Source organism: Calypte anna, chromosome 18 (genome assembly GCF_003957555.1).
Source record: "Calypte anna isolate BGI_N300 chromosome 18, bCalAnn1_v1.p, whole genome shotgun sequence".
Lineage (NCBI taxonomy): Eukaryota > Metazoa > Chordata > Aves > Apodiformes > Trochilidae > Calypte > Calypte anna.
Genome location: NC_044263.1, coordinates 2216698 through 2243047, shown reverse-complemented (window position 1 = coordinate 2243047; position 26350 = coordinate 2216698). Strand labels below are relative to the sequence as shown.

At 48.1% G+C, this 26350-nt stretch overlaps 1 protein-coding gene across 2 annotated transcripts in view; it reads left to right on the top strand.

Moving 5' to 3' along the window:
• MAP2K6 (mitogen-activated protein kinase kinase 6) overlaps positions 1–26350 on the top strand; it is a 51065-nt gene that overhangs the window by 12405 nt on the left and 12310 nt on the right. For both annotated transcript variants that reach the window (XM_030461688.1, XM_030461687.1), the window contains exons 2-11: positions 11906–11972; positions 12920–12968; positions 15137–15250; positions 16120–16239; positions 16330–16446; positions 16830–16881; positions 18900–19027; positions 19699–19776; positions 20558–20697; positions 23883–23928. In XM_030461688.1, coding sequence (XP_030317548.1) covers positions 11906–11972; positions 12920–12968; positions 15137–15250; positions 16120–16239; positions 16330–16446; positions 16830–16881; positions 18900–19027; positions 19699–19776; positions 20558–20697; positions 23883–23928 — 911 coding nt within the window. The remainder of the gene's footprint in view (positions 1–11905; positions 11973–12919; positions 12969–15136; positions 15251–16119; positions 16240–16329; positions 16447–16829; positions 16882–18899; positions 19028–19698; positions 19777–20557; positions 20698–23882; positions 23929–26350) is intronic.

Here is a 26350-nt window from a genome sequence, read left to right as displayed (position 1 = left end):
GAGCAATGGGAAAAAGAGGTGGGAGCTCCATTGCTGTGCTGAGTTCTCCAGGGAGCAGCAGGGAAAGTGTAGAAGTGTTTGTAGGTGGGTTGAGGCTGGTGGATTTAAGGCAAATTCTTCTCCCACCATGTCTGAGGCAGACAGGGCATCTGCTTTTCTACTGGATAAAGGAGGCTTTTTGGGGGATGCTGGTGCTGAGGAGACAGGGGCAGAGCTGGGGCAGAGAGCATGGCTGCAAGCCTGGTGTGATGCATGAAGGTTTGGAAAATTCATCTCCTGCTCCACTTCCACTGCCTGAGGGGATGGGAGGTGTCTGTCCTGCTGTCCTTGTGTCCCCCAGTGCCCAGGCAGCATCCCTCCTCCTCTGGTGCTGCTTGCAGGTGCTTTTTGGCAAGGAGAACCTAGAAATGAAGGTAGCAGCAGTGAAAGCAGCCATGTCCACCAAACCCTCCTGTACAAAAGCCCTTTTGTTTCCCGGGTGAATTCCAAGAGCTTTTCTCCAGTTTTGATTCCAGCTAACTCCCACTGCAAGCAGACAGCTGAGGGTTGGAAAACAAAGCAGCAACTAAACCAAAAGTCCCTCATAAAAAAAAAAATAAAAATCCCCACGAGAGCTGATGGTTCTTGACAAACAGCTTCCCCAGCCTCCAATTCCTGTGGATTTCCTAATCTCAGATAAGCAGCAAACGGAGCAGGGTCTGGGATGGGGAGGCAGTGAAACCAGTGGACCTTGGCAGAGGGAAAATAGGGGCTTGATTTATGGGCAGCTGGGGACTGGAGGGAATGAGTGAGTGCCCCTGCTGCTCACCTCCCTAGAGCCCCACTGCTGGGATTCTCATGGAAAACAGGGGCAAGGGGAGAGAGGCCATGAGGCTCCTCATGGATCCATGGGATCTCTACCACCATCACACCTTTCCCAGAGTGATGGGAGGATGCAGCTGCCCAAATGCTGGAGGCACAGGAGCCCAGCAAGGGGTGTGATCTACTCCAGCAACCACAAGGAGCAGAAAACAAAGTGCTTTTTGGCATCACTTGGACCCTAACACGATTTTCCTGAGCTGTGAGCTGCCTTTTGGCTCTTGCAGCCTCACACTGGGGAGCCAGGAGTGATTTGCAGGATTTGAGGACATCTGAGAGGCTGAGACAGGAGGAGGTTTTTTTTCTCTGTGTGTTATGAGGAAGGCACACACGTGAGATTAAGTTGTTGAGGGGAAAAACAGGCAAAGAAAGGTGAGAAAAAGCAGGAGGCTTCAATCCCTACAGGACTATTGGAGGTGGGGTGTGTGTAGGCAAACTGTTGAATTTTGCATTTAGTGTTTTTACACGTGTGACTCCATGATCATCTCTGGAGGATCCAGGATGTCTGGAGCATCAGGGCACAACCCCAGCCTTGGCATGAGAAGGTGTCTTCTTGTAGCTAAAGGGTGTCAGAGATGTCTTACAAGCCTGCTTGGCATTGATCCTGCACTTCCAATCCTTAGCTGGAACTCTGTCTGTGGGTTCAGGCTAATCCTCTGGGTAGCCTGCAAAGGGAAAGGGGCTGTGCTGCCTTGTGCCCCCTGTGCCACGTGGCCAGCATCCTTGGGCAGCTCTTGGTATCCTCATCCATGGAAATCTTTTGTTTTGGTGGATGTGAGTCAGAACCTAAAGCACCAGAGATGTTTTAATTTGTTACTGCTGCACACCTGGATGGGAGGCAGAGTAGGGACACACAAACAAACCTTTTTCAACTTCAGATGAGATCCTTATGGGTCCCTACCAGCTCCAGATACTCTATTATATTGTAATTAAATTGTGGACAGCCATAGGCAGGGTCATAAGAGCTAAAACTTGAGCATGCACATCCCAGTGCCTGGTCCCTTCCACCCACCACCTCCTCCTCTCTGTATCTGATGGGTCACAAGGCAGTGCCTGTCCCTGACTGAGCGTTTTGGGGTGGATCAGCAGAGAACTGAACATTTCCACTTTGCAGCCACCTGGGAGATCCCAACACCAAGGGCAGGACTGGTGTTGGGGTCAGCTTGGGACAGCCAAGAGCCAACCTGAGTGGAATTGTCTCCCAGGAGATGCTCCCAGCTCTGCTGTATCTAGCACCTTTCCTGCTGGGGGATGTTGCCACCAGATCAGGGAGGTGCTGAAGTTTGGGAGGAGCTGTGTGTGCCCTTTCCCCCAGGCCATCCAAGTTTTGGAGCAGCTGGATGCACACGCCAGCTGAGTTCAGCCAAAGTGTTGTAACAGGGGTTTTAATATTAAAAGTCTCTTGTGCCCTGTGGGGGAGAGCCAAGGGCAGACACAACTCTCCTATCTACCATCTCCCACTTCAATTAGCACCTCGAGTAGGATGGATTCAGGGCAGTTTTGCATTGCATCTGTTTTCTAAAGAAAATCTGGCTGGTTTTGGCAGGGCAGGGTGTCAGTGGAGGACTCTGTCTTGCCTTGTCATGTCTGCAGGTACTGATGTGGTCCTGGCATCAGCTCAACAGGAAGATGCTGGGTGGCCCCGTGCTGTGCCTGCAGTTCCTGCACTGAGGCTGGGAGTGATGCAGCATCCGGGATGGGATCTGGAAAAGCTGTTTGCTGTCACTTCCCTCTTTCCTTTGAACTGTCAGCATCAGAAAGGAGCACGTGGCTGCTCTTTGTTGCTCTGTGAGCATGAAAATGGGTGATGAAGGCCCTGTTCCCTCTTGGTATTCATGCCAGCAAACAGTGAAGTGGGGTGCAGGGAGCACATGGGGGCAGAGTCCATTTGGGAGGTGAAGTCCTGGCAGTGGAAGGGCCAAGCCAGTGTTGGAGCCCATGAAACAGCTCAGTGAGGTGGCAGCAAATTCTGTGAGACACAAAAGATGATCTTCAGGCCTCATAATCTCTATTTTGCAGGTGTTTTATTTCACCCACTCTGTCAGCCAGCCAGCCCTCATCTCCAAACTGGTGTTGGGTGTTGATGTCCCCCTGGAAGGTTGTTCCAGCTCCCAGTACTCCCTGAAAGCTCCTAGAGCTGCAGGGAAGCTCACTTTTGTTTGGTGGGGGATTACAGGAGGTTACAGAATTTCCCAAAAGCTGTATCAGCTCCTTGCCCTGCTCCCAGAGTCACTGCAAGCCCTGTGTTCAGTGCATGTCTCAGCACAGGCTCTCATGTCTAATCTCTATCAAAAATGTGCCTTCCGTTTCACACTCTTCTAAAATTTAGAGATGCCCCCTTATCAGAGTGACAGACAGACTCTCATAACCAAAATGTGCAGATAAGAAGAAATTGCATCCCTCTGGTTTCTGTATTGACACGAATAAACCCAGCAGCCTGCAGCCCTTTTGCAGGATGTGTTAAAGAGGAAAATGGGCAGAGTAAGCGAGATTAGGCTGAAGCAGGAAATTACCTTTAAAATTGAATTACTGAAATACAGAGCTTATTGAAAGGCAGGCAAATAGGTTCTGATATTTGCCCAGTTTGGTGACAATTCTGTGTGGTTCTGCACCGCGGGATCCAGAGATGAGTCTGCTGGAGTCCTGATTGCCAAGCTTTCTGCTGCTCCTGCTTCCAGTGCTTTTGTTCTTGTTCTGTTCAGAGCTTCCCCACCAACCCCTCTCCTGCTGGAGGCCAATCTTGATGCAGGCAGGAAGGGCTGACCTTGGGATTTTACCTTGCAGTAAAGCTGAAGATCTTTGTCTCCCTGGTGTTGGTGCCTGGGCAGAGCAGACCTGGGGAGGCAGAGCTGAGTCCTGCAGAGGAGACAGACACAAATATCCCTGAGCCAAGCAGCTCTTGCACCACCTCTGCCACATGGGTTGTGCCCTGCACCTCTCTCTGTCCTTCCTTGCAAAAGCTCTGCTGGTTTGGTTGGAGGCCTCTCCTCTGCCAGGTTTATTACAGGTTGTAGGATTGAGTCAGAGGAGCGAGTTGAGCCCTGGGACACAGAAACCCCAGGCACAGCTACTGGCACAACTGGGTGCGGGGGTACAGCTGGGTGCTAGGGCACAACTGGGTGCTGTAGTGAAATGAGGCAACCAGGTGCCACTAATTGCCAGGGAGTGAGCATGAGCTTGTGTCAAGCCCACCTGTGCCTAATTAGGATTGGCCCCCTGGTCCTGCTCATGCGCAGTGGGGGCCCACCCTAATTAGGCACAGGTGGGCTTGACACAAGCTCATGCTCACTCCCTGGCAATTAATGGCACCTGGTTGCCTCATTTCACTACAGGGTGCTGAGGCACAACTGGGTGCTGGGGTACAGCTGGGTGCTGGGGTATATCTGGGTGCTGGGTTACAGCTGGGTGCTGGGGCAGGACCCAGTTCCATGCCCAGCATTGTAACTGAGTGCTAAGAGTATGGACAAGTAGTTTGAGGTTGGCTGGGACATGGTCAGTGGGGTGGTGTGCCCAGGCTGTGCCATGCCATCTCTTCTTATCCTCAGAAGCCTTGGGAGTGTGGGAGATGAATGGAGCATCATCTGCTCATGTATTGTGCCAATATCTCAGGGTCTCCCCTGCACACGTTTCCAGATGTTGGTTTTCCAGATGGAGATGCAAGGGGTTTTGGGGCTCTTTATTTTAATTGTTCAGACTGACTTAAGAAAGGAAAGTGGCTGCCTCTGGGCTGTGGCTCTGAATTCCATCCCTATGTTTACTCTGCTGGCATTTTCAGGCTTGGCATGAAATGAGATTTATTTCTTTATTTTTGGAGGGAAGCACCAAGAGAAGAAGTGGAGGAGTAGCACTTCAGAGGAGATTAAGGCTGTCCATGGTTTCTCTGTGCATGGCGCATGATTCAGGTGTATCCTGATTCCAGGATGTGTTGGAAAATCCATCCTTTCCCTCTTCCCATCCTGAACTGTGGTTGTGAGTTGCAATGTAGACATGGGGTGCAGCTGGCAGCAATGCTTAGATCTGCCACTAAATGAGCTGGCATCCCCGTGGCACCAAAATGAGAGGAAGAAAGCCTGAAACTGGGAGATATCTCAGCCCCATGACTGCACCAGGCTCTGCTCCCTCCTCCTGAGCAACCCTGAAATGAGTGGTTAAAAGGAACCATTTCAAGTTTTCCATTTCCAAGGAGTAATTGCAAACAGGCAGGATGGAAGACACAGATAAAGGAGGTGCAGGAGACATGGGCAGAGGACATGCTTTGTACTGGAGCATCTCCATTTGCCTCCAACTGGTCCAGTTACTCATGGCAGTGATGGAGGAGCAGCCAGTGTCACTTGGCCAGTCATATTTATCAACAGGGCTAAACAGAGAGCAGCTGAATTCTATTTTGAGGAAGCAAATAAAGCACAGTATCTACTTTAACTCTTCCTCTTGTTGAAGCTTCAGCAGCTTTTAAGAATCTCTTGCACATGAAGTTCTTTTTCTATGGCTTAATGTGGGGTTGTAAAATGGCTTTTCAAGGCCACCTCTACATCACTGGTGCATGAACATCTGGTTCTTGGTTTTCTCCAGAACCTAGGGCTTGGCTAAAGCTCTTCATTTACAAAGTGGGTTGTGAGCACCAGAGTTGCCTGCCCTGTCCCTGGCAACCTGTTTCAAGCTTTGCACCATGTGGTTTTATGCAGCTTTACTTCCAAAGTTGTGTTTACACAACCCAACCATGGAGGCAGAAGTGGTGAGAGAACTTCCCTCATGCCTCTTACCCCCAGCCACCAAACCACTGTCACCAACACCAGCCTCCCTATCACTTGCAGATTTGTCCCAAAGAGATTTCAATCAAAAAGGCATAGCCTGACCATTTGACTGCCCAGGGGGCAAAATTCAACAGACAAAGCCCATGGGGGAAGGCAGTGGGGACACAAGAGGCTCTGTGGTTATGGCTGTGGAGATGCCACAACAACCCATGGGAAGGCAAGTGGGGCTGCCTCTGAGGAGTGGCTGCCCAGGAAGACACATTTTTACTGCTGAAACTGCCAGAAGTGGTTAGGTCCTGAATTTACACCCTTTTGGGTTTTTTCTTTTTGACTGGTGTCTTGATTTCCTTTGCAGCTGGAGTGGAGCCAGCTTGTAAAAATGAGTCCAGGTACAGCCCTGGCAGCATGGCTTCTCCCTCACACCCACTCATTTAAAGTATACTTTGTTATCTCTGTGTATTTTAATTCTGAAGTGGAGAGATTTGGCAGGGAATCTCAGGAGTCTTTGCTCTGGGACTCTTGTTTAGTCTGGAGGTTTGGCTGCAGGGATGCCAGGAATGCACCCGGCCTTCCCACTCCTCGTACACTTGGCTGGGGTGTCCCCACTTGTGGGATTCCTTGGTGGAGAGACCCTGAGAACTGATGAGTGGTGACAAGTTGTTGCTGGGACACGACTGAGGACCAAAGGAGATGGGCAAGTCCATCCCCAGCCTTTGAGTTCTTGTGTGCCAAGATGGGTTTGTATCACCTCTAACCACTGCATGTGCCTTAACCTTTAATAATTCATTAATATAAATAATATCTTTAATACTTGCTAAAAAATGTATTTTTCCCTCTCTTTGATCATTCTGTGTAAAAATGGTGCTAAACATGAGGTTGCTGCATCATCTACAGCAACATTTACTTGCTCCAGGTGACCCTGCTCCACCTTGGGTGCCACAAGAAGCTTTAAGATCTGGTGCTGTTTATCTGTCTGGGTCCAGGCGTGTAAATGGGTGAAGTTCTCAGAGGTTTGAGTATCCCTACCTGGCCTGCCAGGCTTCAACTTCTCTTTGACAGCATCAGTTCTACCACTGCTTGCTGAAATCTGGGCTAGAACTGGCCTATGGGTGAGAGGTGCAATTTGCAGTGAAGAGTTTTTTCCTGTTGGGCATTTCCAGGTCATCTGGGATGAAGCAATGTTAATCTTCATTTCTTCCTTTTGTAAGAAGTTTGGGGGTTTGCCCGTGGTTCCTTTCACCTTGGTGTCAGGTGAGGTGGTGGTTGTGCAGCTGTGTGGTACAGGGTTCAGTCTGGCAGAGCCACCAGTTCACTCTTGTTCCATAAAACTCTTGTTCCATAAAACCACACCAACCAATTCCATTTTGCCTGCCTTTTAGAGGGAGTTTTGCTTATGCAGTCGAGTGCAGCTTGAGAGAAGAATAGCAGATCATTTGGCTTTCAAAATCTTTCAAGAAATCAGACAAAAAAAAAAAAAAAATCCTTAGGAAAGACAGGAATAGTAAATGAGCAACTTTTATCTCTGAAAAAAAAGTGGGAGAAAGAGGCATTTCCCGCCTGTGAAACTTTACCAGCAAATTAGATGCTAAAGAGTGTTATTTGAAGGAAAATGTTGCTACATGGCTATTGAACACAGCTTTAAATAAATTGTGGTGAAGGCAGAGCTGCTTAATATCCTTTGAAGGAAATAGGAGCTTTTTGTGTGGCAAGGAACCATTTACTTTGGATCATATCATAAGTTTTGGACTACAATGAAAAGTTTGGGGACTGGGGGAATGGGATTTTCCTTCAGAAGTAATAGTTTATTTTCTGTTAGAGCAAATGTGGGTAGTGAATTCCTCTGTCTTCCCTTTCTTTATTATTCTCTATTATGCCTCCTACCCTTTTGCTGTGAAACTTTCAAGTTCCCTTTTTCAGTATTGATATTTAAGACTGCTCTAACTGAAAGGGTCTCAGCAGCATCAATCTCTCTTGTCAGTGCTGGTGGGAAGAGGTTTAAAAGCCCACTGGAAGTTGTATTTTTCTCCCCTCCCTCAGGAATTGGGTTTAAGACCTTCACAGGGAAGTACTTAATGTGTTTTCATTAAGTCAGGTTTTCTTTCTCCGAGGACAGTTTTGCTTTCAGACCTCACTTGGTTCTCAGCATTGACTTTTTTGGGCTGGTGGAGTTGGTGGGGAGATGGGCAGTGATGTTGGCAGCTCCCAGCTTGGCCTCTCTCCTCATCTTGGCACTTGCTAAGAACCCATGGAGGTTTATGAAAGGTGGCAGCTTCTCCAGCACCACTCAGTTCAGTATTTTCTGGGGGTAATTGCTTTTAGAAAGTAGATTTCATCTTGTGCTTAATGTTACAGATACCCAGGATGTTTTGCTGAGTCAAAACTCGGTGCTGGAGATGCCTCCCAGCAGCGCTCCAAACCAGTCTGGTTTTTTTCCCTCTGTTTTCTTCAATCTTGGCTTTTTAGTCAAGTGCTTGTCAAAGCCACCGTGTGGAAAATTGCAGGGAGAGCTCTTCAGTGAGCTTAGGTTTAAGGCTTAGAGACAAGAAAGACACCAGTGGTTGTTTACACAGAAAACTCATTTTTTGGCTGCCGGGTAGCAGATGTACAATCCCATCTGTTTATCAAGCAGCACTGCAAACCTGGAGGCTTCTTGCTTTGTGTGGTGGCTCACAGGGCCTTTCCTCTTTGCAGATCCCAAAGATTTGCAGTGAACCCACTGAATGTTGGCTGATCCTTGCCTTGGGATTGAGCCTTGTGTGGTTATTTTGGTGTCTGAGACACCTGAGGCTTCAGCACAGCTTGAGCATGGATGCCTGGTGTCTGCCAGGGATGCTTTTGTGCTCCAGCCTGCCTCTGAATTAGGATTTCTTTACCTGATCACCTCTTTTTGTCAGATTTGTCATCTCCAGAAGCTCAATTGCTCTGTAAGGAAGGTCTGAAGGGTTCACTAGGGACACAGCCTGTCAAATACCCACATGTGGTGAGTTTTTTCAGGAAACAAAGCTAAAAATAATAATGATTCATACAAACACCATGGAAAATACTGGTTTTCTGGTGGATGGAACAGGTAACATCCAATTTTGTGTGTTGTTAAGCTGCCTCCACAGTTTGAGCTCCTGTATGGATGACTTTCTCTGCAAACTGCAGTTTAACACAGCGTCAGCTTTCAAGGCTGATGTCTGCTGTGGAAAACTGGGGGATTTTATTTTGACAGCAAGATGCTTGCTTGGCAGTTGTTATTAAAAAGAACTGATCTGGGGACTTCCAATTATTTTTTTATCTTAAAAAAAACAAAACAAAACAACAAACAAACCTCTTAAGTGTCAGTATTTGCTCCTTCATGTGAGACTTAGACCCTTGTTTTTCACAGCTGCTGCAGAGCCTCAGCTGAACTCTCCTCACCAAAGGGCAGGGCAAGGGGGTCCCTGGTCCCCACATCCCCTTGCAGCTTGCCCAGGTGGCAGCCCTGGTGCTGTTGAGCTGTGCTGACCACTGTGCTTCTGGTTTTGATGTTTGGGATTTCTAGTTCTTCCTGCAGAAGGCTTGGAGACGCTGGCATTTGGTGTGTTGTAAGAGACAGGGCTGAGAAACTTTGGCTGCTCCAGCTGAGAGGCATGAAATTGCCTGATAGCAGCCCCAGGCTGCCATGAAATAACCATGTGGTGAACCATGGGGAGGAGATGAACTGCCTTTCCCCTCTTTTCCCTTTCTCCCCTTTCTGCTGATCCCACAGGAGCTGTCGGTGCTGCAGGTGCAGGTCCCAATCCTGGAAATTCCTCTTTGCAATCCCTTCTCCCAGTACCATCGTGAAATCCGTGTGTTATTCCTGCTGCTTTCTTTTTTCTTGAAAAGAAAACCCCAAAGAACGTTAAACTGTGTCTGTGTCTTGGCAACTCCAATGGGTGAACAGATTGTACTTCAAAAAAATGGCAAAGCTTCAAAATATTGTATTCTGTGAAGAGGAGACAAGGAAAATAAACTCCCCAAAGTGCAGATTTTATTTCACCAGAAGGCGGAAGGCTTTTAATATTTATTTGGGTTTGGCATTTTTGCTCCCTGGTTCTTCTGCTGACACCACTTGTGAACCATGGTGAGATTAAATGCTGCACAACCTGTTCTAGTCCACGTTCAAATTAGGATAATTTCCAGCAGGCTCATTTTCACCCTTGCAGAGCTGCCTGGGAGCAGGTTCCTGAGGTTCAGGTACAGCACATGGGATTGTGCAAGAAATCCCACAGGGAGAAAAAAAAGGAAAAAAAAAAGGGGGAAAGAACAGAGCAAATTTGTGCTTATTTCTCTGGATTTTGGTGTAGTGAATGTTGTTGCAGCAGCGTGGATGGATGGTCCATATGGAGAAGGATGCCAGGAGGTGGCTGGTGAGTGTTAATTGGAAGAGTTCAGCTCTGGAGCTAAGGAGGCAGTTCCTGCCTCTGTGGGCAAGTCAGCAAATTTCTGTGTCTTGATTCCCATGTGCAAAATGAGGGTGAAGATACTGCTTTTGTGGTGCCTGTGGTGGTTGTGTTTGCTTGAGCTGCAAGAGGATGCAGGCAAGTTTCTGGAGGTAGAGAGGTCAATGAGGTAGCAGACTTAGAGACTGCCAAAGCAGCAGGGGTTTTGTTTGCCTGCAATACAAGACCTGTATTTTTGAGATTCCTTTTTTAGCTAAAGCATGTCAAGAGCAACACCACAGGTACCCATTTAGCATCCTGCTGGATCCCATGTGCACTTGGCACAGCTTAGGCCAGAAATGGGATCTAGAGCTTCTTCCACAGCAGGGGATGTTTCTCAGTTGTGGCTTCTGGAGGTCTGGGTAGTACAACTAAGAAAACTGGAAGGAAAGGGGTCAAAGAACAGCTCTGCTGACTGTGGAAATCCCTCCATTTCTTTTTACAATGAATTTTGCTTCCTTACAGACCAGCTTGTAGCTCTTTGGAAAACTGAGAGCTCTTTTTCATGTTTCTGAGCGACCTTGCTTCTTTTATTTTGCCTTTTTCGTGCTAGACTGGAAGTTCCTTGGAGTAGAGAACTGGTTTTTGGTTTGTTTTTATCTTTTCCCTTTTGTAAGTTTGCAGCTCTGTATATTTCTAATAACAACAATGATTGGGCACAGTGGTTTCCAATAAATGCTTTTCCCACGAGGTGTCAACTGGGTTGTTGCAGACTGGCCCACCTGGAATAACTGTTTCCCAAGAGGAGTGAACACAATCCTGTCTTTCATAGCAGACAAGGACAACAAAAACTACCCAAAAAATGTAATAATAATAATAATAAATGCTTCAAAAAGATCATCTCAGTTTGGGTGCTTGCACTTTGGCCCTGGGATGCACAGGCATCTATTGACATGAGTTTGTGTACTCAAAATTGGGTAGGTAAAGTTTGAAAGAGAGTGTTGGGAAGAGAGAGTAAAACTCCTGCTTAGAAGACAGTAATTGCTATAAATTTTTAGGTTAAAACCAGTTAACGCCTAAATGCTTTTTTTTTTTTTTTTTTTGGGACCAGGGATTTTGTTCCTCAGCCAAAGAGCCAGATGTTTACCTTGAGGTTTTGGTGACATGACTTATGTTTTCAGGTTATTTTATCCATGAATTCAAAGCCCCGTGCTGAAATGTGGCTCTATATGTTTAGTCATAAAAAGGTTCTTGTATTTCTCTGCTCTGCCTGGCTCTGGTGTCTGCTGCCTTGGACCCCTTTACAGCAGAGCCTGCATTTAAACTTCTTCAGAGCTTGAGCTTCATCCAGCTCAGAAAAGCTTGGCTGGTCACTAGGAAGAGAAACAAATGGCTTTGAAGACTGCAAACTTAATTCTGCTTTATTTTTACTGGGTTTGAACAACTTTAATAACCAAGAGGTGAAACATTTAAACAGAATCAGAATTTGGTTCTGGCCTTTCAGATAAATTTTTAAATAGTTTTGTTTTTTTTTTTTTTTCTTTTAGTCCAGCTGGAAAGGTTTAAAATCTGAGAACCATCTTAAGGGATCCTACATGGGTAGGGCTGATGAAGGAGAAATACCTTGCACTTGGCATTTTCACATGCCCTGCCTTGGCCAGAGCTCTTGCCTGTTTTCTGTACCAAGTTGGCAGCCAAACCTTGCAGGTCTAAATGAAGCCTTACAGAACAAAGGCACTTTATATGTTTTGAACTCTGTGCCCTGAGTTTACACCACCAGCCTGGCCAGGCATTTATGTTAAAGAAGGTAAACAACTATAGACAAGCTGTGTTTTGCAAATTAAAACAAAACAACAACAAGGAGAGGAGCAGCCTGGCTTTAATTCTGCCTCTTTTCTTGTTTCACAGGCAAGAAGCGAAACCCTGGGCTGAAAATTCCTAAAGAAGCATTTGAGCAACCACAGACAAGCTCCACGTAAGTCTGCAAACACTAAGGCAGAAGAAAAAGACCAGGAACTCAGCTGCCTTCCAGCCCTTGCTGGCTCCTGAGCTGGCAAGGCCAGCACTGGGTCACAGCATCCCCCAGGGCTCATGCTTGGAGGTCTGGGAGAAGAGGGGACCCTTCAGGAGAGAACAGGAATGAAATTCCTAGGTTAATTTTGGCACCATCAGGGAGGAGAATAATTTCACAGCCCTTGTATTTCTCTTGTGGCTCCAGGTACACCCAGGGGCTCTCAGCCCATCACCCTCTCTTCCCAGCACTGCCCTCACTACGTTGTCTTGTGCTGCTTAATGATGTGCCCAGAAAAAGGAGAAAAGAGAGTAGGCACCTGATTGTAACCAATGTGTCATTTCTGCCACCTGGTTTGAGTAACATGGGTTTGGTCAAGGCATAAAAATGCATCCCTTTCCCTGCATATTGAGCCTTGCAAAGAAAACACTCTATTTTTCAGGCAATTTGTGCAACTCCATCCTGCTCGTTTTTCTGTGCCCCCTTGAGGACAGCCTTTTATTATCCTGTTAACCCGTGCTGTATGACTTAGCTAATCATTTACAGTGCTTTGAGGCCTTTATGGCCTTTTAATCCATTTTTCATACAGGCTGGCAGAGATTTGGTGCTTGCCACCTGGCTTTCCTTTTGCAACGAGTCTCTCTGGGTTCCTACATGGGGAAGTTGGGTGTGAGAAATGCAAACTCCAGCAGGTTTCTTCCTGACCCCTTTTTGGGGTGACTTTGTGGATCTTGGTTGTACCTATTGGTCCTGATCATCCAGGGGATTGGTTAGGCTGCTCAGGGCTGCTGGCCTGAGGGTGCAAGGAGATGGCCTGGGGGACCATTGGGGTTGTGTTTACTCTCTGAAAGAAAATTGATATTTGAAAGGAACATTTCATAACTTTTCCCTTTTCCTTTCCTCTCCTGCAGGCCACCCAGAGATCTAGACTCCAAAGCATGCATCTCTATTGGTGAGGAGGTAAGACAAGGAGTTCTGCTGAGAAGACCTCTGGGTACAGATGAAATTCCTTCCTTGCCTGCACAGGGTGCAGCTAATCCCCTGGAAATGACAAATATAAGACAAGGGGATTGCTAACAGCAGATTTTACTCTCCTTTGCAGTTCCTTTGCTGATTTAAAGCCTTCATCCAAAGTAATTCCCTTCACTAATATTGAAGGCCATCTCACCAGGAGTCTAACTGGGGGTAGATGTAACCATCCTGGAAGGAAATCCTTCTGGCAGCATGGAAACCTGATGTTGTAAAAAACCAGCAGGGAAAAAGCCAAACCAAGGACAGCTGTTTTGACAGGAGAAAATGGCAAAGCAGCATTGATAAAAGCTGGGCAATAAATTTATCAGGTGCAAAAGATAGGCCTGAGAGTCAGTGAGTTAATTTATGGAGTGAAATGCTCCTCTCAGCAGTGTTTTATAGTGTCTGTCTCTGGATGCCTCTATTTCACTTTGGGTTTTGTATTTTCCCTGGTGTGGGTGCAGGGTCTAGAAGGTGGAGATGTCCCTGGAGCAAAATGATGCAGAGAAAATGCCTCCTCCTAGGGCAAGTGCCTATTCCAAGAAAATAATTTCTCCCCTGCAGTCCCAGGGATAAGAAGAAGCTCAGGCTCTGTGAAAAGGCTCCATGCATGGAGGCAAAGAGCCCATGTTGGACATGCAAAGAGAAATGCACTTGTGGAACCTAGAACTCAGTCTTCTTTTACAGACATAGTGGGGTTGCTGCCTTGGAGGGGCTTCCATTTCCCATAGATACCCTTCCCTGTTTCTCCAGCCAAGTTCTTTTAGGATGTGCTCCCTCTTCCACCAAGCTTTTTACACTCCCTCCCATCCCCAGGGCAAACCACTTTCCCTCCTCTGCCTTTAAATTTTGCTGCTGAATTCAGGAGTGGCCTCCAGAGTGCCTTTTAGGAGAGGGTCCTGTGGAACAGTAGGAGCAGTGTCAGGCAGTCAGAGATGCTGAAATCTCTGCTGTTACACAAAAACATTACTCAGGGCTCCTTTTGCATGCAACGTAGCTGCCAGTGAATGACCAAGAGTGCACAGTGACACAGTTGTATGGGCCCTGCATGCCATGGCACCCCTGGCCAACACATTTCAGGCTGCAGGTTTGTTTGTTTTGTGTTTTTTCTTCTTTTTTTTTTTTTTTTTTTTTTTTTTTTTTTTTTTTTTTTTCCTGCTGTGCAGGCAAAAAGCAGTGTGGGATTCTGCACTGTGAATCAGTTCATTATAACCCGCTTCTTTCTGTAGGATGATTGACTGATGTGGTTGTGGGTTCAGCAAACAGAATGGCAGGTCTCAGTAGCAAAGGTATATTTTAAACATCCAAAAATAATAATAAGCAGAAAATAAGAGCTGCTGCACAATATCGTGGCAGCAGGGAGAAAGGCAGGTTAGAATGCAGGGCTGCAAACAAAGTCAACCTTTGTGGAAGGCCAGGAGAAAGAGATCTCAGATGCTAGACAAAATAAATCCTCTGTGGTTTAAAACGTGGGGCACCCTCAGCTGGAATTTGGCCCGTCTACAGGGCTGAAGAAATAAGCTTTTAAAAAGGCCCCAAAACTGGAGATATTTCCATGATTGTTTGTGGGAGGAGGATGGAAGGGGGGAAAACTTATAAATAAAAGACAGAAGTGATTCGTAAGGGAGAAGCTGTTCTGGTGGTTTTTACCCCATTCCATAGCAGATGGAGAAGCTGAAAGTGCTGGCAGCTAAAGGTGGCAGGAAGGAGTAGTTGGGTGCAGCTGGCCAGGGGGGAAAGCATCCCACCAGAGAAAGAGTCCTTCTGCACCCAGGCTGCTCAGGACAGGCACATGCAAGGCACATCCTCCTCCTAACTGCTAATTACTGCAGAGCAGTTAAGCCTCCTGACAGCCCTAAAGAACCCTGAAGCTTCCTGACAGCCCTAAAGGACCCTGAAGCTTCCTGACAGCCCTAAAGGACCCTGAAGCTTCCTGACAGCCCTAAAGGACCCTGAAGCCTCCTTACAGCCCTGTAGGACCCCGATTTTATTTCTCTCTGCACCAACGCAGACCAAAGGGGTTTACACAGAGGTGCCAAGCAGCTGGTTTTTTAAGGGTGTTTCATCTCCATGCAGCAGCTGCTTTTGCCCTGATGGTTTTTTTTTTTCCCCTACAGAACTTTGAGGTGAAAGCTGATGACCTGGAGCCCATCTCTGAGCTGGGACGAGGTGCGTACGGGGTGGTGGAGAAGATGCGGCACATGCCTAGCGGGCAGATCATGGCAGTGAAGGTAGAGTGAGCCTCCCCCCCAGGTGCTTTCTGTCTCTCTCCTTGTCTCTGGATTTCCCCCGTCCCCTCCTTACACTCTTCATTCCTGCACATTTTCCCCCTCACTTGTTCTGGTGCATGCCCACTGTGTTTTAGAGGTGTGGTGGTGGTCAGTGTGATGGTGCCAGCGTTGCGGTGCAGACAGACTCAGGGTTCCTCGGGGGGGCTGCAATATTCTGCTTTTCCTCAGGGATTTACAAGCTTTGCCATCATTTTCTAAACATGCATCTTTTTTTTTTCCTGATGTAGCTGCACCCTCAGATTCAGAGCTCTGCATGCTCATTGTAATCAGCAAGAAGAGTAGACTGTAATTTTAATTGCTTAGGTTAATTTTCTTCAGCTGGGACTTTTTTTTTTTTTTTTTTTTTTTTAAGTCTCTTTGGAACAGGAAATTTTTGTTGGGATTTTCACGTTTTGTCTGCTGCAGTGGGATCTTGATCCCTGACAGGCTTGTAGATGCTATTATGAAAACTTTTCATAACAACAGCTCAGACTCATAAGCTTGCAGCTTAGGGAAATAGTCATGGGAAAATCTGTATTCTGTATTCAGCTGCAATTTAGCTCCAACTTCCATTCAAAATAAAAAAGAAGTGGTGCTTCCCAGCTGAGGTTCTCCAGGTATTTCTATATTTTTCCTAAAAGGGGATCTAAAAGGGGAACAGAAAGAGGTGTGATAGAAGGGTAAAGGTGTGATGTCAGGGCAGTGTGGTGAGCAGAGAGGTGGCTGTGGCAAGTTCCTTGTATCATCATCATCATCATCATCATCAGCAGCAGCAGCAGCAGTGGGTACAGGGGTGCTGATATCCAGTGCTAAAATGTTGTCTTTTCCAGAGGATCCGAGCCACAGTGAACAGCCAAGAGCAGAAGAGGTTACTGATGGATCTGGATATCTCCATGAGGACAGTGGATTGCCCCTTCACTGTCACCTTTTATGGAGCACTTTTCCGGGAGGTATGGCATCCTGGAGATCCTCTGGATGTGAAAGGAAGGGAAAAGATGCTTTGTTCCAGTGGGCAGATATTTACTTTCCTTGTCCTCCAGGGAGATGTGTGGATTTGCATGGAGCTGATGGATACCTCACTGGACAAGTTCTACAAACATGTCATTGACAAGGGCCTGACAATTCCTGAGGACATCTTAGGAAAAATAGCTGTCTCTGTGAGTATTAGCAGAGTGAGGAGGGATGGCAAAGGGTGCTTCTCTTCTAAACCAAGTACTAAACCAGGGGTGCAGTCTTCCTTCTGTATTTGCACTGGGAAGACCATGATCCACAGGCCAGTCCACATGTACATTCCTAGCTAGCTCTGAGTGTCTCATCTGAGGTGATGTTATTTACAAGGCAGAAACACCCCAAATTGTGTGGGGAGATCCCTGGGTACCTACAGTCACCTTGGGCTGTTGTGAGGGAGCAGGACTCATGGTCCATGGAGTTCCCTCTCTCCAAGGAGGACTGACAAAGATGGGACAGATGAAGCCAGGGTAGGATTTGCTCCTCATTGCTGTGCTGCCACCTGTGATTCACTCTCAATTTGTTGTTTCAGATTGTAAAAGCACTAGAACATCTACACAGTAAGCTCTCCGTGATCCACAGAGGTAAGTGCCCGGCACACAGCCATGACCATGCTGCGGTCTGTCTGCCCTGTGCCATGTGCAGGGCTGCCAAAATACCCCAGATAAAATGGGTCTTTGACAGCAAAAATACCCCCCAGCATCTCATGACTAGCAAAACCCAGTCAGAGGATGTGTCTGCTGGTTTGCTCTTTGGGAATGGCATCCTGGGTTTCCCTGAGGTGAGGAGAAAGGAGCTCCAGCCTGCTTGTGCTGGCAGCAAAAGGGTCCCCCCTGGGTTGCATTTCTCAAACGCAGGGTCTAAATTTGTGGTCTGCATCAACACCTCTGCAAAATTCAAAGAGACTTCTCCTTCTGGCCTTGGTGGACTTTGGATCAGGCTTTGCAAAGTCCCCTGGCTTGGCAGCTCCATGTTGACATGCAGTGAGAGGGATGTCCATGCAGTGTGATACCTCATGCAGTGCTCCAACCATCCTCATCCCCTTCTGTGAGCTACCCTGAGCACTGGGAGGGCAGAATAATTTGATAGCTAACAGCCTCAGGTGAAGAGATAAATATCCTCCTTAAACTTGCCTGACATTTCACCCCCTAGAGCATTTAAAAGATGACATGAACATGCTTGGAAAGAAGCAAATTTGCAGGGCTGCTGCTTGACACCTTTAATTTTAAGGGGTTATTTTCAGTTTGTCACCATGAGGGAAAAAAACCCAACTCTCTCAGGAGTGTGTAAGTGCTGGGGAAAGGAGCATCTGAAGTGAGCAGAGTTTAGCAGTCACATTTTGTACATTCTGCATGTGGCTAGGGGTTGAGTTTCTGCCTTCTGTATCATTTACAGCAGGTGGAAAGCACTGCTTGGCTTCTGGATTTCTGTCTACTTGTTTGATTTCCACTGAAAATTGTTTTACCTCAGCTCAGTAACAGATGGGTGAGGATCTCAGATACCCAAACCTTTTGATTGGAAAATGCTGATTAGAAAGTAGATGTTAATGAACTGTAAACCACCCAGTTCTGACAAGAAGGACTCAAAAGCAGCTTCTGGGCTCCTTCAGCTGGTGTTTCAGCTCTTCTGTTTAATAGTTTATCACATGTAGACAGAGGACCTTGATGCACAAGAGACCTCTGTTTCTGGGTAGCAACAGGGAAAAGTTTGCTCCCTTTGGAGCTGGGACAAGAGAAAACAGGGTAGCCTGCACTACCTGCACTGGGTTGAGATTTTATCTGGGATTAGCCTCACCAGGAGCAACAGGCTGCTCTGTAGGAGAGCACCTCCAGCCTCTCACAGATCTCATTAGCTTCTTTCTGTGCCTCAGTTTCCCTTTCTGGCAGTGATTCTAACTGCCTTCATAAGCATGGTGCAAATGTGAAGGCACCAAGGATAATAAGGCCATGAAGGGAAACAGATAAATCTGGCAGTAATAAATAGGTGAGACACTGACCTCATTTCCATAAGGTGTGAAGCACCCACACGCCTGCTGCTGTTCACATTGCCTCAAGCTTGGTATCCTTAAAATCAGAGGCCATTTCTGAAACTTATTTTACTCTTGCTCTGCAACCCCTGCTCCTCTTCACCCTTTCCTACCCACCCCTCAGCCCTTCCCCGTGGGTTTTCCCTTTTGCTGACCTGAGACCAGACCCAGGTGGGGACTTACCAGAGCTCCAGCAGTTTGCAGACATCCTCTGGAGCTGCCTCAAGCCCTGCTGAGCTGTTCCCCCGTGAGCTCTGTGATGTCTGTGGGTATCCCCTTGAGCAGTGGGATATGATGGTTACATGCAGGGTTATCTCCCACTCCCCCAAATCTGGGAGAGGAGTTTGCAAGTGCAGGGACACTTGCAGGACAATACATGAGGACATTGAGACGTTCACCTGAACTTCAATAGCCTCAGACAGAAGGGTTTCTGGCGTGTAAGTAGCGCAAGGGTTTGCACAGACATCTTTGGTGCCCTCTGCTGATAGGAAACTCTTTGGCTTGTTATTTTTTTTATGGTTTGGCACAGCCACCCATGTGTGACAGTGACTGTGTGGTATGTGTTCCTTCTTGCAGATGTAAAGCCCTCTAACGTGTTGATCAATACGCAGGGGCAGGTGAAAATGTGCGATTTTGGGATTAGCGGTTACCTCGTCGACTCGGTTGCTAAAACCATGGATGCAGGATGCAAACCCTACATGGCTGTAAGTTGAGCTGCTGAGAAGCTGCATGTGAACCAGCCAGAGGAACATGAGCCTGGGCATCAGGTTGTCCTAAAAGAGAGAAGGATCCGCCTCCAGCATGTGTCCTGGGGACTCATTATGGAAGGTGTATCCCTGAGGTTACTTGTGAAGGGGCAGAGAGGGGTGGCAGCTCTCCTGGGTCAGATCAGATCTGCTGGGCATAGCTTCCTGCTGCCGTATCACCTCCCTGTGACCTTGGGGAAGGCTCTGTAATTGTGCTGTGTTGCATTTTGGCCATTTGGCCTGTGGGAACAATAGTACTTTCCAGCTGGGAGGAGAAATAGTCCTCAGGGATTAAATCACTCATTCCTCCTGGGAGCTGCTGTTCAGGAGCACTTGGAGAGGGTGAAAATGGTCCTGCAGAACTGAGGCTTGTCACCCCCTACATGCTTGGTCACTTATGCCACCCCAATACCTGCTACAGGTACCATCTGCTTCTGGTGACCCATTTCAGTGCCTGTCCCAAGGACATGGGACCAGATGAGCTCTCCCCATGACAACCAAGGGAGCAAACTGATGGTATAGGCTAAGTGGTCCTGGCTTGTCACCATGAAAGATGCATCTCCTGTTGGTGAGCCCTGGGTGTATTGGAGCCACCCCTGTCCCTCACCCTCCTTTACCTCTCTTCACAGCCTGAAAGAATTAACCCGGAGCTCAACCAGAAGGGGTACAGCGTCAAATCCGATATCTGGAGCCTGGGGATCACAATGGTACAGTGACCTGGGGGCTTGCAGTGCTGCCAGGAGGCTTGAGTGCTGCTTGTGGATCCATTTTTCTCCCAATACATCTCTCCCTGGACACTGGTGGCAACTGGTTCCTTGGGAGAATGGTGGGGTGGGAATAGAGAATACATCTCCGGGAGCACCGGGGAGCAGTGCCGCAGGGTTGGGGGGAAGGAGGATGGAGCAGCTTTAAAGTTGACTCCTTGCTGCCTTAGGATGTGTTCTTGGGGTGTCACCATGGTGGGGACAATCCCATTGCGGTGACCTTGGGCTGCCGGGAGATGGCAGCATGGGCTAAGGCGAGGGTGCCCAGCACCGCGAGTCTGTCGCCTTGGAGCAGGTTGGATTTCCAGCACAAAAAAAAAAAAAAAAAAAAAGATTCCCAGCACTTTGCAATTAGCAAAGTCCCTCTTAGAAGTGGAGGGATGGCTGATGTCTCCCATGCAAGTGTTTAAGGGGAATCCATCTGCTGGAAAAATCACTGTATAGTGCAACAACAGGGTTGTTTTTTGCTCCTAACCTTTCCCAAGCGACGTCTTAACACGAGGGTCATGGAGGACTGAGTATGGGGGCTCCTCAGGCCTTGTCCTCTTGCTGAGGGAAGTTAAGCAACCCACAGTGGCAGGGTGGGGTGAGGAAATGTATTTTTGCGAGGCCCAAAGAGCCACACCCTTGGGTGGACACCCAGGAATCTGAAATCCATGCGGTGGGAGGACGAGTGGTAGAGGATCCATGCCCGATGCCTGAGCTGTGGGCTCTGTCTCCCCAGATCGAGTTGGCCATCCTGCGCTTTCCCTACGACTCCTGGGGGACACCATTCCAGCAGCTCAAGCAAGTGGTAGAGGAACCCTCGCCGCAGCTCCCCGCAGAGAAGTTCTCAGCAGAATTCGTCGATTTTACCTCGCAATGGTAAAAAAAACACCCCTCGTGGCTTCGCTCGCCCTGAGCCCCTCTCATGTCCGCCATGCTGTGTGGCAGCTGAGGAGAGCAGACCCCAGCCACTTTCCTGTCCCCACAGGGCCTTTCTCTGGGGTGTAACTCAAATTTTTGATCAAAACGTCTCCCTCTGGGGGAAAGAATGGCCCTTCGTGCCCTGGCTGAGCTGTGAGGGACAGATTGAGTCCTGGGGCTGTGCAGGCAAAGCCTGGGGCATCGCCTCAGGCGGTTGATCCAATCCCCCTGTGCTTCCCAGACCATGGCACTGAGTGTCACATCCAATCTCTTTTTAAAAACCTCCAGGGACAGAGAATCCACCCCCTCCCTGGGCAGTCCATTCCAATTCCAATTCCAATCCCAATTCCTATTCCAATTCCAATTGCAATTCCAATTCCAGTTCCCACCTGAGGTGGTGAGGAGCGGGCTCAGTCGGTTCGGGAGCACACACGCAACAGGAAGAGATTGAGGAGACTTTCACACCCGGTTGTCCCTATTTCTGCAGGACAGGGTGTCTGTGGCTGCCAGGTCCTCATCCCCTTGTGTCCCCGGGGTTGTTGTGAGGTAGGGAAGAGGAGCAGGACACGGGATGGCTGCGTCCTCCCCTGGCGAGGGGACGCAGCTCTGAGGGGAGGCACAGCGATCACCCGGCGATGGCCTCTGGCGGCGGCTGCCCCGCTCCCAGGGCCCTGCGGCTGCTGCGCTGCTTTCCATGGGACTCGGAGCTGGAAGCAGCAGGAGAGTTTGGCTGCGGTGTAGGAAAAGGCTTGGAGCAGATGCGTGCTGTCTGGAGGCCGTGTGGAGCTGCAGAAAAGCAACAGGCTCGCTCTCCCAGCGCTCGGGGAGACTCGGAGCTGCCCTCATCCCATGGTTCAAAGAGAACTGGCAGCGGCCCCACGGCTCCTGACTGCTTCTCCCTCCAGCTTCCCTGGAAACCGCCTGGGAGGCATTTTTATTTTCCAGGCTCTTGCAGTGCCATCCACGGCTTGCCAAGTTGGCAGGTGGGTGGTGGGTTTGCGTGGTAGCCAAGAAAAGGACGGCAGATCGACAGATAGAGAAATGTGAGACTGTTCCCAAGCTGCCAGCCTCAGGACCTGGAGCCCGGCCGGTTCTGCTGTGACCCAGGAGGGGGATTATCAGCCACCCCTGCTCAGGGACTTGAAGTACTGACATTCAGATTCTTTGGAGTCTTGTTCAAACATGTTTTTGAGGTCCCTGGGATTTCAGCTGCACTCACAGAATCATCCGGGTTGGAAAGGGCCTCTGAGATCATCCAGTCCAACCCTTGATCCACTCCCACTGTAGTTCCCAGACCATGGCACTGAGCTTAAAATCCTCCAGGGATGAAGAATCCACCCTCTCCCTGGGCAGCCCATTCCAATGCCAACTCCTTTCTCCTTTCTCCTGACCCACGCTGGGGAATACCCACCTGTGCCCACACTGCTCTGTGTCTGTCAGAGGTGGGAGCTGGCTTGGAAAAAACCCTCTCAGAAAATGCCCCCACGCATTTTGCCAGGCCCACGCTGAGGTTCTGGACCAGCTGTCTTTCTCCTATGCTTCTGGCTCACTACTTGTTGTTGCAAAGTTGCTGCTTTGTGCCACGCAGGCTGTTGTTCCCCCCCACTGAATATTTTGCTTTTGCAAGCACAGTGTCTTGCAGATAGAGCTGCAGGGTGATGGAAGAGGGAGGTATCCACAGCCATTTGGTTGCAGGAAGAAGAATGTCCCCAGCTGAGCAGCACTTGTGGATTGAAAGCTCTGAGAGCACGTGGCAGTTCTCTCTCTGCAAATCCTTTTCCCTAGGCTTGCTGAAGGTCCCTCAATGGCAGTGAAGTGACAGGGAAAGTGAGCTTTGCCTGCAGATTTTGTGTTACTGGAGTCTGACATTTATTCTGAGACTGAACCAGAGGACATCAGCTCAGTGTATCAGGATTGGCCTGGCTTAGAGCTGTCTCAAATTCAAGAGGTCACAGAGTGAAAATCACACCTTCTGCTGACTGAGGCAGCAAAAATCTGATCACCTGGAGCCACTGCAGGGAAGTCCCTGGGATGTCTTGAGTTAGGATCAGCTCAAGATACGGCTCCTGAAAAATTTACATTGACTTCAGTAACTTGTCCCCAGATTTCCGGGTCTTAGTAACCTAGGAACAGGGGTTTTGTTTGTAGAGCATCTAAATTAAGGGACTTAAACCCAAATCCTGCTTCTGGACATGCCTAACCTTCAAATTCATCTCAGCCTGGGCTACTTTGGAGCTCAGAGGATGTGACACATCCCTTACCTTCAGTTCAGCAGCATTGGCACGTATCGTTACTGGGTTCCTCTGCTCATTCACAACATGACAGTGAACATGAGCCCACTACACACAGCAAGCAGGAAATATCTATTCAGTGTGTGTCCTCTGCTTCCTCTGGGCTCCAGCAAATCCCAGCAGAGGAGCAACTTATCATCACTGAGGTTCTCACTTTTGTTTTGCTCAGTGTGACACCTTTTCCCCGCCACCAACGTGTACGTGTGTGAAGATCTTTTCAAGTTGCTCCAAGTGTCTTTCCCCTAAATACACTGTCAGGAAGTGAGTAGAGATTACGTCCTGTCTTTTAAAAGCTATTTTCTGCTGGAGGGAAACCAAAATAACTTCCAGCTACAACCCTCCAGAGCCATCTGTTGTAGGAGAGGAGAAAAAAAGGATGTCCCATGGAACCGTCCCTGCTGATAACAGCATGGTGATAAACAAATAGTTGTACACGTGCTTCAGAGCCACTTGGTCACTGCTTCTGAGCAAAGGTTGGAGGCTGTATCCATTCCCTTAGTCACTGGCCTGCTGAGTAGGACCCAAAACCCCCAGTTGTACCTGGCACCAGCAACAGGCTGTGTCTTGACTGATATTTATGGTGTCTGTGGATCTCTTGACTTACACTGAGCTCACTGCACCTGTGTGTACCCAGCACTGTGTAACCACATGGGACCTGTGTGCTGGCTGGCTTGGTTGTAGGTGTCCTCAAGGCATACACCTTGACTTTGCTTAACACATGAATTAGTAGTTGAACTTCCTCTGCAGGGACCTGAAACCTTGCTTTTGTCATGGTATGATTTTATGGCCTTGCTTAAATTACACGAAGGATGTAACTTCTAAAATTTTTCCTTTTTTTTTTTTTCATTAAAGCTTGAAGAAGAATTCCAAAGAACGGCCAACATACCCAGAGCTTATGGTGAGTGTGCCTGCATTAAGCAGCTTATTGATTCAGATCAGAGATGAGATGCTGACAAAGAGGTGCTGAAGACAGGGTTTCAAATAATGGCTGGTGATTTGGGGTTTTAGCATCTCTATTTTCTTAACAGATGTGAGAATCATGGCCCTTCAGGGCTTTGGGAGGTCGACTGCAAATCAGAGATGCTCTTTGAAATGTCATTCAGGTGCAATTCTGGTCAGATCAAGGGAGAAGAATGTTGAAAAGCAGTTACCAAATTTGCTAAGGGACAAGAATGAGGCTGTGAAGAGGAGGATAAAATCCTCCACTTGGCTTTGTGACACCCAAGTGACATGAATGTCCCATAGATGATAACATGGGATGCAGGAGCTGAGTGGCCTGCTCTGCTTTCCTGTGATGGTGCCTTGGAGAGGAGGCTTTTTGGATAGAGTGATTCCTGGATGCTAGGGACAGACACGAGTCTGTGACTAATAATTCCGGTTATTGAGTTTCATCTGCTGCTCAGAGGCTGTTTGCTGGGAGCACGTCTAGGACAGAAGAATAACTAAGAAAGAAAATGCTGCTGAAGGCTTACACCAGGGGAAATGCAAGGCAGTGCAGGGCTTTGAGGTCAGATGCTCTTAACTGCTGCTGAACTCCCAGCAGTGCAGACACTGATGTGTACTCAGCCAAAGCTCTGGGTTGGAGCTGGCAGGAACAGTGTCTGTGGTGAGATTTTGCTGCTGGGGCTCTACAGCTTCATGGCCTCTCTCTCTCTCTCCTGGCTTTCTGGTGTTGATCCTGGTGCTCCTCGGAGCCAGCAAAAAGCAGGAGAGCTTAGGAAGTTGGTGTTTCCCTCCCATAAGTGTCTAGTCCCCTTTGGAAGGCAGCGAAGTGCCTGACTGGGTTATTTCTGAAGATCCTGATCCAAATGCTTGCCTGTCCCTGTATGCTCACCCCTGTCTGGGGCCACTGGCAGGATCATCTGGATTAAGGGTGGAAACTGCAGCAGAATTTCTTCAGACATTGCTGCCTTCTGTCCCATAATATGCAGGATGTGTCTTATACCACCCAGAGGTTCTGTCTCATTGCTGCCTCACTCTGTCTGCTCAGAGGTGTGGGGACCTCTGTGGTGTGAAGGTGACAGGGTTTAAGGTGCTGTCAAGCTGCAAGACGTGCTAGAAATCCGTGTACCTTTTCAACGTGAGTTGTAAGCAATAAATAATTCCTGTAGGATTTCTTGCTGGGCCCTGTAATGCAATTAAACTATATATAGATCTGATTTAAACACAGTTTGCCCAAATACTGGTTTCAAAGGGAAGCCTGAGGTTTATAGCTTTTTTTTTTTTTCTTTTTAACTTTTTTATTATTATTATTATTATTTAAGAAACACATATATATCTTAAGCAATTTTCTGAAGTTTGCCAAATGGCCTTTTATCAAAAAGGTTCACCCGAGCAGCTCCGTCTGCTGCAGCATTAATACCCATTGGCAAGTGAGTGCATTTCTATTGAATTAGGTTCTTGGATCACCTCTCCAGTGTGTCTCAATGCTGTGGTATTTTATGGCTGACATGAATGTTGTGAGGTCCTGTGGTTGAAGGTTGCTGTTTTGTTGGTCTTTTTTAATCCCTCCTCTCTCTCTTATGGCATTAAATTGCGGTGCTGGATTGGACTTGTCATCTAGACCAAGACTGCTCCCTTGCTTTCCTGTGGAATTGAGGTTTCTCATGGAAAATATGACTCTGTGCTATCTTGAGCATCAGGAAAACTGATACCATGCTAAATTTCATTTTAAAACCCACTTCCCCAGGTGAAGTGGAGCATGAAACTACCGCAGGACTCCTCCCTGGTGGTCTGCGTGTTGCACGGAGCAAATCCCACCTGGCAGAGGGTGTCTTGTGCTCTCACCAGCCTGGGTTGTTGCATTGGGGTTGGGTTCACTGAGAGAAGGGCTTGGAGGCTTCTGATGCCACCCATGTCACCTCGGTGGGTGTTTCCAGGCTGTGGTAGCTCTGCTTTGGGTGTGACCTGGCTGGCCTGTGAAAGCAGTGGCATCACACTGGGATAATAACACAGCAGCCATCTCTCTGAGAGTTATTCAGGACACTTTGATTCCTGTGACTGTCTGACCCAGGGAGACCTTAAAGTATGCCTGGATCCTTGCCTCAACCCATTTCAGCTCTGTTTCCCACATAATTGTGCTTCCTCTTCCTTGCTGGAGTGTCTTTGGGTCATTTCCTGGCTACTGAGAGCTGCCTCTCTTTCTTCACTGCTTTTTATCACCTTTCTGCTCAAGCCTACCTTGGAAAGTCTCTTTTCTTTGATCTTCTTCTCCCTGTACTTGGCCACTGCCATAGATGTCACTGAAATAAGCAGCACTCAGGGGCTGAGCTGTGGGGCAGCTGTGAAAAAACTTGGGGACCCCAAATTATCTTTAAAAA